Genomic DNA, 11,270 nt, shown 5'->3' on the forward strand with positions numbered 1-11,270 from the left:
AGTGTGACCTAAGTCATACAGTTCAACAAATAGTCAAAGAATCCATAGGATAAAAAGTACTTTTCTACTCCTATATGGAAATAGTAACAAATAGTTAATACATTTGTCACCCAGCTGGAAAGAAGGCGGCAAAGGCAATGTTTTAATGCTACTATTTAATGCTACTATTAATGCTGCAGTTGGGTTTTAAATTGCACAGACTTTGGAAAGGACTGGAAGCTCCCACTCCTTCAAGGCTCCAATACAAGGCACTTTATTCATTCATAGATGAAAAGACTTAACTGTTAATGATGCAATAGCATGTTCTGTCATGTCGTTTCCCAGCTAACCACCGCATTAAGACAGTGTGTGAGAATGACAAGCTGAAGTTGCAGTGTAGGACTAAGTCCGTCCTAACAATTTACTCTGCAAGTTATGGGCGATTACTGCGGGGGAAGCCGGAGTGCGATGGTGTGAGCAGGACTGGCCCCCACATAGGTAAGTTGGGAAGGTACAAACTGGGAATCTGGCTGAGACCCCTTCACAGACAGAAGTGTTCAAGAATGAGTTGGGATACTGCCAAAGACCTTACACAGTCTAGAGCCAGGGCAATGCTATGTGGGAAATCTTTCATTTCCATGCTTATAGCCAAGGCATTACACTGATGTGGGTGGGTACTTTTCACCTAGATACAAGATTGTACTCACATTCAGCCAGGCCCCTCACAGCAGATCCTGGAGCCATGCTCCACCAGGCTATTGCTCTAAGTGTATGTACAAAATCATGGAAGTGTATGTATACAATCAGCACCCCAGACACATTAGGTGCATCATTCATCCTTAACCAGCTCCTTTCTTAATGAGCAGTGAGATATGTATGCAGTCCTGACAAGGTGACCCATATATGCTCATTCATGAATGCTTTCCATGGTATTGTAACAGGACATTAAAGGCCATGTCATGGCACTGGGCTACAGGGTTTCTTTATCCAAATCAGGAAATCACAAACTCTCAGGGTTTGAATCTCAGTGGGCACCTAGTTCAACCCCTGCACAGATTGCAGGATTTGCTGTTTTTACACTGCTGCAGATATATCCCTTTTCTGCCTCTTCTTGAAAACCTCCTTTGGAGGAAATACAGCCATCCTGCTTTATTCTCAGCTGTTGGATAATATCAGCTTGACAACTGCATTTGCAGAGTGTTTAGCTCCTGATGCCCTGAGGAGAGTCTCCAGGAAGTGTCATAAGAAGGAGAACTGCACAGTCTTAGCTGACACGGCCACCTTTGGGGATCCCTGCTTCCCTGGCATGAAGAAACAGCTGCGGGTCTCCTACACTTGTGGTAAGAGCCCTATTATGTTTTTTAATTCAGGCAGTGGCATTCTCAGTCATGCTCTGAGTCTAGTGCCCTGTTTCAAGCCTAGTAACTCAACAGGCTAGTGCAGTTAGACACACTGGTGTCTGTAACATCTTTGATACCCTCAGCCTGATAACCTGGTACTGACTCACAGCTGTGTCAGCTGGAGCAAAAGTCCATAGCAAGATACCTTAACCACTGTCCAGCTATACCTTCATGTTTCCCAAGTTCCCACCTAGGATATCTTGCAGCCCTCCTATCTCCTGTCAGCCCCTGGCTGCCACACCTTTTCTGTAGGTTGTGACCAAGCTGCTCTTTCAGTACTGTCTCCTTTTCCATTTCAGTGCCAAAGCAGCTGATGGAGGAGGTGGGCCATGACACCTCAGACCCCTTCTTGCTTTCAGACTACACACACGGTAAAAATCTGATATCCTCCTTGAGCTTGTACTGAGTGAAGTAAGACTGTTTGAGACTGTGGGTGAGATGGTCACTCTCTGTCTGCCTGGAAACACTTTAACTCCCCACCATGCATGCGATGTCTCCTTCAAACACAAACTGAGTGTTGGTGGACTTACTCAAAGGCTGAATAGTACTGCCTTAAGAATGAAGGGAAGAAATATCTTAAGCTGAGCCATAGAGCAGACATGCTCTTACCCTTTGTGAGGAATGCAGATTTTACATCATGGGAAACAGGAATCCAAACCAGAACTTTTTTTCCCCCATGGCCGTGGCCCAGGACCCATTTCTCATGGTCACCAAAATTCAGGCCATGCTTCTTTCTGCCCATTCTACATATTCTAACAAAATGAATGTGGGTCTAACCTCTTGGCATGTGGGTATTTCACACAACCTTAGTTTCTGCAGTGCATGCAAAAGTGCTTTGAGCCCCCATGCCTGTAAGTACATGTGATTCAGTGCAACAGTCTCCACAGTGTTGGCTTCTTCAGTCTTTGATTTTGTAACACTGCTCCATCAGTGCTTTCAGTGTACCTCACCTCTACCCTGAAGACGCCCTATCTGGTGGAAATTTATTCAGCATGTTTACTCTGTCTTGGGTTTTACAAACTGTCTTCCAGACACTCCATATCCTACCCAGAGAACCCATCACCAGCTAGGACAAGTGGAGATATTGCTCTCTATATTGTTTCATCCTGGGCTGTGTCCCAGCCCAAATTTGCAGGGTTACTTTCTTCCAGTGAAGAAAGGGCAATTTAATTGCTCTGCAAAGTCTCTCTCTGGTGGATTCATGGGCCATATCCAGACATGCAGGCATGTGTGGTTTTTGGCTCTGAAAACCTCTTTGCAGCACCACAAACTGCATGCCTAGAATGTTAAAACACGCCCCACACCGCAACTGTGAAGTGCAGGGAAAAACTTTTCTACTGGGGTTTTCCGGTAGCAAAAAAAAAAGGCTGAGAAAAAAGCAGCACATACTACAATATCACGTGCCAGAACAAACAGAAGCTTGGTCCTCCAGGGAGATGCTCTGGCTGCTAGCCAGAGTGTCTCTGTTATTTCATTTGCACCCTGGCTGCTCCAGCACTCTGGAAGCCAGGAGGAGCAGGGAAAGGGCAGTTTGCCCAAAGCGGGACAATTTGTCCCTCAGCATGGAACAGGTGCAGGAGCACGCGCTGCAACACAAAGTACCAGCATAAATTTGTGCCGCTACTATTTGTGCTGCTGCAAGCACATGCCCATGCACATCTGGACATGGCCACAGTGTCCTGTTTAGTACCAGTCAGTGAGATTCTCTGAGGCGTCAACGCCAGCAGTGAGGAATGGGTGATGTCTACATTGCAAGTAGCATAGTATAGTATGGAGATACTGAGCTACATCTAAATGAATGAGCTGGGGTGCTTGCAGCAGCCTCACTGCAACAGCCTGGAGTTCTGTAAAGGTTAATTTATTCTGCTTCTCAGTTAAAGCCAGTTCAAATATCTCAGTATGCAGGGCAGATCTAGAATTTTGAAAAGGGAGTGCAGATGGTGAGGTGCATCATCCTATATAAAACAACACATATTTTCTCTAGTTACAAAGTACATTTGAAGTTTTACTAATATGCCAAGAGCCTAAGGCTGTATTATTCTGTTTGAAACGAAAAATATAACTTCTTTGGAATGAGTTAAAACTATCTGCAGGGCTGTGAAATAGAAGCTTCATCACCAGGAGCAGTGAATACACAGCAGAATTGCAGAACTAAGGACAGCTTGATTAGTGGAACATCAAGATGCTTAAAAAGAAGAGAGGATCATTAACACCTGTGAAATGAAGAGTTTAGAAGGGATTAGGTAGATTGCAATGAACCATGAAGCCAAGTGACTCCCTCAGCTCTGATTGACTAGAAATGCTGCTGCCACTGTGAGGCAGTTGGTTTTAAACTTTGGATGGACCAGGAATCAGAGCGGGGTGCAAGTGCATGAGTGCACCCCCCTATCTATATGCCTTACTGGAGTCTGTGCTGTGGGCTTACCAACAGAGAAAAACAGCAGCTGGTGGGGTAACAAAAGCAGGGTAGAAGATTTTACTCTTCTCTTAGTTTGGGAACATTTTTATCATGAACAAAAGCAAGGTACTAAAACCAGGAGAGAGAGATAGAGGAGGCTGTTTAGGTGGCCTCGTGATCTGCCACTCACTTTGGGATCTATGCTCATGAAGGAGGAGGAAGTGGATGGAAAAAGACCACCAGAACAGGATGGAGAACAGGAAATGTGGGCAACAGGAAAAGCATTGGGTCTATGGAGGGAGTTCTGTAGGACATAGATAGCAAAGAGGAACAGAACTTGGAGGAGGCATAGGAATAAAGCAGAAGGGAGAGAAGTGGACAGATGTGCAGTAAGAAGACCAGAAAGCAAGAGGGTAGTCTGTAACAAGATGTAGAAGGAGGAGTGGAGGGTGGGGCACAGAGGGCAGGGGAAGCAATGAGAAGAGGTTAGCTAGGATGTAGTGACTGGCAAGGAACACATGAGAGATGTGCAGAATGGGAGGGGGGAGGAGCAGAGCCCCAGAGGGAGAGCAGACAGATGATGATTCAGGTTTACAGAGCCAACAACAGTTGCCAAGCAACTTGCTCCTGTTGTTCCTGAATCCCAGTTTGTAAGCCTGTGTCCCCTTGTTCACTGCAGGTGGCTGGTACAAAGGGCCGCGGCTGTCCAGGCTCCGTGAAGATCTGATGATTTTTACTAGCTCACTGGCAACTTTTGCTCACCTCTGGGGTATGTGACTTCTTTGGGTATGAGCCACTCCCTGAGGAGAGGGAAGGGACAGAGACAGGTCTATGATTCAGTGATTCTTGCTTATAACAATGCTGGCAGAAGCAGGCACAAAAGGGCTACATTGCTGTAGGTTGGTGCACACTTGAGGGAGACTTTCATGGAAGTTGTGTGCAAGGTACAGCTGCAAGGGTAGAGCAGTGTCATGGAGATTCAAGGATTGAATGAACCTGGGACTGAAGCACCCTCTGCCCCATGGACAAGGAGACTGTACCCCGTACATGGAAAATAACAAATCTGATGACTGCTACATTCCTCACCCACTACAGGGAGAAAGAAGGATACTATCCAGGGTGGTCAGCAGACAGCATTTGTGACTGCAGGGGCCTTCTTCCTCTTTCTCTTAGACTTTTGAGTCAATTTTCCTAAAGACATGACAATACCTCATAGAGCTCGCAGCTAAGACTCAATAGCTTGATGAAAGCTCTCCCACAGGACTGAGAGCACTTGGCAAAGTAACCCTGAATAATGAAAAGTTACTTAGGCAAATGATTTGAAATAATTCCTGGAACTAGAAATGAGGCCATTGTGCTACCAGCCCCCAGCCCTCCCAGGAGTCATATCAGACTTGGATTGTTCTGGTTGCAGGAATGGAAAATTTGTCCCAATGGACCAGATCAGTGATCTGTATCCTGTCACCTACAGAGACAAAAACAGATGCTTCCAAGGAATGTGTAAAGCCCTATCATGCCCCTAGTTGTGTGACAGTATATCACGGAGGCTGGGAGAGATTCCTTCTTGGACACAGCTAGGTCCAATACTGGGAAGCATGAGGTTTTTATATTCCTCCTTCCCTTTGCTCTCATATTTGCCCATTAGAGATATGACACTATTAGTCCCTTGCAAGGTAGAGTGATGCCTGTGACTCTTTAGGCATAATTCATATGTTGAGGTGAAGTATTTGTACTTTTTTCCCCAGGTGTCCCTGAGAAGGTGGGGCTCTATTTTCTTTGTGGAGTCTCTGGAGGCTTGGTGATCCTGCTTTGCATCTTCAGTCCTAAAATGGCCTTCATACAGGACATGAAGGAGCTCTTCAAAGATTCAGAGATGGGAAGTAGCTCTGAGCTGACCAGGACCAAGTTACGGGATAACCAAGATGAGGACAACCACAATGATGACAGCTCCTCAGACTCTTCCTTCCGCCGCCTAACCCGCAACTACCGAGCCTCAGAGAACATCTTCAGCCCAGAGCTGACTGCAGCCTTGGAGGATGCAGCTGAGCTCAGGGGCCATGAGGGCGAGGAGATCTGGATGCCCAAAGAATCTAGCCCCTACGCTATTCACAAAATCAAATCTGCCACCAAATGAAAGCAAGGAGCAGCACCATGACTGTGAACACCATGTCATAATCAGCAAACAGCTTGTCCTCTCTGCAGTAACAAATAATGGGTGAGAGTGGGAGGGCAAATAGCCTTGTTTGATGCCTAGGCATCTCATCTGTGGACACCCAGTCTCATTGCAGGTTTAGGTCATATGTGCAATATATTTGTTGCTTTCAATCTAGTCTCTGATAAAGTTTTATTATGATCCAAACACACACTAGAACAGGTCAAATCTAGCAGAAACAGCTATCCAGGAACCATTTCCCAGGAAAGAGAATTCTGGAAATCTCATTAATAAGAGACAGAGGATTCTTAACCATGCCTGATGGAGTCACCTAGCCCACCAGCTCCACAGATACTAAGGTTCTGTAGCTTCTGTTACATACAGTATCTGTGAAAATCATGAAATTGGATTGATTTGGTAAAAGTTTCATTTTAGAAGAAAACTTGAAGGGGGAAGAGTTTCAGAATGTTTGAAATCATGTTTTGAAACAATTTTCCTTTTAATTTTTTTTTAAATGTTCTGCTCTCTATTACAAAAATCAACAGTAAACAAAACAACCAGAAAAGAAATGTAGTTTTAAGCTTTTTCAGGTTTTGGCTCAGTTCAAATGAAAAAGGATTTCAAAATCATGAAATCTTAGAGGACATGGAAGTTCTTTCATCTTTGCAGCTGTGTTCGAGATCCTTTCCAAAGCACCAGGGGGCACTGCAGGCCAGGATTTATCTGGAGAGTCTAATTTTAATCCTAATTCTGTTAGGAGATAATCTGTTTGCCAAACAAATGCAGAAGCGGAAATCTTCCATTGTTCTAACTGGGCTTTATATATGATGTGGTGGTGTAATATTTGTCAACTGACCAATCTTGAGAGGATATAACAACAATACCAATCAAGGGAGTAAAACCGGTGCATTACATGGCATTTTGTCTACTTTCCTGGAAATATCTGTCTGCTTTTACCGAATTAACCTTGCAGTTCATGCTGAATTCTCTGCTTATTCATGGTGGAATTTCTATCAGCTGCTAACCCCTCAAATACTGCTAAATAGGCCTATTTTGGTCTCATGTGATTAGGTAGAGCTGTGGGGGACCCAGGACTGTGATGCACTGGAAGCAACTGATGTGCAAAGTTTACCTTGTTCTGATGGCAGGTCTTGTTCTCTGTACCTTGTTTTCAGAAAGGCCAAGTATCACTTTAGAAGAGAAACCAAAAAAGCACCAGTCCTGTGCTCTGTATTTGTACATTACCTTATCAAACAACAGTGTTGAACGATATTAGGTTGAAGTCAAGCAGAAGGTAGGACAGTGTGGCATCTTAGAAACTAACAGGTTCAGAGAGGTGCCTTTCATAGGCACCTTCCTACTTTGTCAGATGGTAAGTTGTTGCCTATGAAAGCTCATGTCTCTCTGAACCTGTTAGTCTCTAAGGTGCCAATTCTGCCTTATTGAACAGGTTGACTTTCCACAGCTGGAGTTATGTAGACAAATGATGGCTTCTGCTTACAGTCAGGATTTCTTTGCCTTTCAGTGGGTGATGCTACACAAGATGCTTTACTCAAGATTAGAGTACTCAAGATTACTGTGCAGTAAGCATCATCTTCTACACAAGATACTGCACAGTAATTTGCTGCAGTCGTGAATAAATTTGCTACCTGTAAATACAAGTAAAAATTTACTTTCAGTTACGTACTGCACAGTGCGGCACATGTAGATGGCCAACTGGGAACAAATGTGCTCCTGGTCAGCTGGGCAGCAGCGGACAGGAGATTGCTCCCTGCCTCCAGGAACTGCCTGCTGCCAGGAAGAACTCTGACACCAGAGCCCGGGTGTCTCCCTGCCCTGGCAGCAAAGAGCTCCCAGCCCCTGCTTCCCAACTGTGATTGGGGAGCAGAGGCTGGGATATTCTTATCTCCTAACCTGAGCTCTGTGGAGATAAGAATCTCCCAGCCCAGGGCCCCATGACCACAGAGCTCAGGCTGGGAGATTGTCCCCACCTAGGCCCTAGTGGTGGAGCCCACCTCATCAGCAAGCAGCTCCTGGGGGCAGGGAGCAATGTCCCAGCTGTCTCCTGGCCTCATGCTCCCTGCCAACTCCTGTGCTAGCACCCAGGGGGAGCCTAGAGCTCCACCTGACAGGCTGCTGCAGGGGCCCAGTGCAGGGCCATAGGGAGCAGGAACAGTCTGCTGCTAGGAGCAGTAAATCTGCTCCTGCATGTGTAGATGCATGCCTGGGACAGTTTAGAGTACTTTAGAGCAGTGGTTCTCAAACTGTTTTTTTTTGTGGACCACTTGAAAATTGTTGAGGGTCTCAGTGGACTACTTTTTGTTCTACAAATCAAAGCACACAACTCATATTTTAATATCAGTAGTCTTACCTAACAAGTACAGATTCTCATTTGTTCTGCAACCTTTCTGTGGATCACCTGAATGGAGCTTGCAGACTACAGTTTGAGAACCTCTGCTCTAGAGTAAACTGATCCCACATTATTTGCATGCGTAGATGTACCCAGTGAAAGCTTTTTGAGAATCCTTCACCACTTTTCAGCTTTAACTGCTCTGCAGGTCTTTTATCATTTCTTTATTGCTTTTCTTCTTTCTTTGCAAGAGGGACTTGGTTACTAGGTAACAGGCTAAATTGCCACGGTCATTTCAGAAAACAAAAACATGAATCATGGAAAAATATGGCATTACACTAGGCAGCTGTCAATCACACAGGTAGGTATGTAGACATGAGATGCTGATGTTCCTGTTAAGGAATACACAAATGTGTCAAATGATAACACTTGCTTTCAACAGCAACTTTCTGTAGCAGTATGACCTGGGAGAGCAGCCCTCATGCCTTTTACCATGTAGAGAGCTGGGAGTGCCAATATGTTAAGTGTCTTTTTCATGTGAAGCAGCCCTTGTTTCTAGAGAATCTTCTGTATCTAAATAAAAATATCTGACACTGATTTGCCTCTGTTGGCTACAAAGTATTTAAAGAAACAGTGAAAATAAGCATCTAGCTCCAAGTAGCAGGACTTGGTGCCAAGCACAGGGTTCTATGTAAGCAGACCCAGCAGGCACTGAACGTTCCTCCCAGAGGTCTTTTCTCTGCCTGTCAATGAAGCTGTTTGGCAAGAGGAGAGGGGTAAAGCTCCCCCTGCCATTGTCTGTAAATAGGCAAAGCGCTTCAATCATATCCTAATGCATTTGATGCTAACACACATCCAACCTGTGCACCTCCTCAAAGTTGTGCCTATGTTGGCTCCTGCATTACAAGTGTTTATAAGACAACAGCCAACTATTTGGTTATAGGTTGTTGCTTCTAAGGAGCAAGCATAAGACACCATAGCTGCTTAGATTTATACCCAAAGAAAAAAGGACCCTGCCAGAGTTATCAAGATCATAGGATCATAGGAAAGTAAGGCTAGAAGGGACCTCACAAGTTCATCTAGTCCAGCCCCCTGCTCAAAGCAGGATCATCTCTGACTGTTTAGTGTCTGTCAAGTGTCAGTCTAACCTGCTTTTGAAAGTTTCCAAGCATGGAATAAGACTGAAAATAAACTTGAAAAAAGTTTCCAAGAACAAAAATAAAATTAGACAGCAAAACACAAAACTTCCTTCCCCTCAGGCCTTGATGCCAACTGCTAACAATGCTCTGATACAGTTTACATTCAGCTAGGGAGTCTCATCTATAAACACTGTAAGGCACCATTGTGTCTCTGTACCCCACCCTTGATGGCAGCACACACGTGAAGATATACCATGCAGAATGTCCTGAAGCTTAACCGCCTGGGACTGTTCAGCACCAAGAGAAAGCCAATTCTAGGCCCCTCCTGAACAAAACTCCCTGGCCAGTCACTTCTGTTTGGAATCAAAGGGAATCCAGCTCAAGAAGGTTTCAAATGGGGCAGGGCTGCATCTCTTTCTGTAGTGCCTCCTTAGTATCTTCTCCAATTCAAACTCTTTCCAGGCTGGCAAGTCAGAACCAGGCTTCAGTGGTTAATTTTTACTGTTGTTGGCACAGTCAGAGCAAATTATTGGTGAATACTAGATCATTTCCCATCCTCTTCAGGTTGGTGACCCATTGTTCAAAGTTCATCACCCAAGCCTCTGGCATTTATAATAAAAAAGAGATAGTAAAAATGTAGCAGCAATAACAACGATAAACTGCTCTAATTGATTTGTTGTGTGTGCTTAAGAAGTTGACAGAGACCACAACTCTGAAGGATCCTGCAGAGCCATTACTTTTACTCTAACTAAGTACATTTGACCTCATAGTAGTTTCCAAGCTGTGGCTTACAGAATACATACATGTACCTTGTGAGACTACTCACAGATGCCTTGTGAGAGCTGCTGGCTTTATCCTCATTCCTGGCTGGGTTTTTTTCATCTTATTTTTTTGTCCTCATTCCTGCTATTTGCTTTAAACAGGCTACATTTACATGCTACATTTTAGATAGGATTTTTGCTTTTAACTGTCTCAGATGTTTTGCATTGATTTTGTTTAATTTCTCAGACCAGCCTAGAAGCTGAGAAAAGTTTATTTTTTGTGAATACATTTTTATTACATTTTGGGCTGTATAAAGAAAGCAAACTACATACATACTTCTCATAATATGTCAATCATTTACAACCCAGCCTTAACAGTACTTCCAACATTTGTATTGATGGACATACAAATGGTTACTAAAGAGGTAAGTTATTTCTTTTCTACCTCTTACAGACCAACAACATTGGTTTCTAAAAAATCCATCTAGCTATAGGTCTTATTCTGTCTTATATTTGTTTTTGAGCCAGAGATACTGAAAGAAGGAATAGCGAGCTAAGGGAAGAAATCTGATGGTCTAGAGGAAAAGTGAGGGAAGAAACTGAAAAACAGATGTAGTAGGAAAAGAAGGGGCTGGATGTTTTCAGGGACAGGGACAATAAACAGAGGCCTAAACATTTACTATCTTTCGTCAGATCTTTCCAGGAATGTCTCCCATGTCAGAGAAATTTTTTGTGCATTTCAATTATAGCACATATCATTTTCTCGGTGGTGGCCTGCTGTATTGCATCTACGTTCCACTCTTTAGCTGTTGAATGCGTTTAGATTGCCCCGTCTATTACACTTGTCTCTTAGCAGTTGCTATTATTCAGCTGCACCAAACTTTTTCATATTAATTTAGCTTCCATTTAGGATCCATCAGGCTTAAAATTAAATGGCTGACAAGTAACGTAATTTTGTTTGATAGGAAAAACATTAATTCCACAATTAAGCCTTGCCCAGAACTGATTGTTGGAGTGCTCCCTGAGCAGATGAGTTAAATTAGTGCCTGTTGTGAGTCACAGCACCAGCATTTATCTGATCAAAAGGCACC

At 44.0% G+C, this 11,270-nt stretch overlaps 1 protein-coding gene across 2 annotated transcripts in view; it reads left to right on the plus strand.

Moving 5' to 3' along the window:
• The window catches only part of LOC109281798 (protein eva-1 homolog C), a 58,461-nt gene extending 49,585 nt beyond the window's left edge, over positions 1-8,876 (plus strand). The window contains exons 4-8 of one of the 2 annotated variants that reach the window (XM_019481913.2): positions 325-477; positions 1,176-1,319; positions 1,679-1,750; positions 4,457-4,546; positions 5,523-8,876. In XM_019481913.2, the coding sequence (XP_019337458.1) occupies positions 325-477; positions 1,176-1,319; positions 1,679-1,750; positions 4,457-4,546; positions 5,523-5,911 (848 nt within the window). In that variant the 3' untranslated portion in view covers positions 5,912-8,876. The remainder of the gene's footprint in view (positions 1-324; positions 478-1,175; positions 1,320-1,678; positions 1,751-4,456; positions 4,547-5,522) is intronic. The other variant, XM_019481914.2, reaches the window with a different exon arrangement.
• The last annotated feature ends 2,394 nt before the right edge of the window (positions 8,877-11,270 follow it).

The sequence above is a fragment of the Alligator mississippiensis genome, chromosome 8 (genome assembly GCF_030867095.1).
Source record: "Alligator mississippiensis isolate rAllMis1 chromosome 8, rAllMis1, whole genome shotgun sequence".
In the NCBI taxonomy this organism is placed as follows: Eukaryota; Metazoa; Chordata; order Crocodylia; family Alligatoridae; genus Alligator; species Alligator mississippiensis.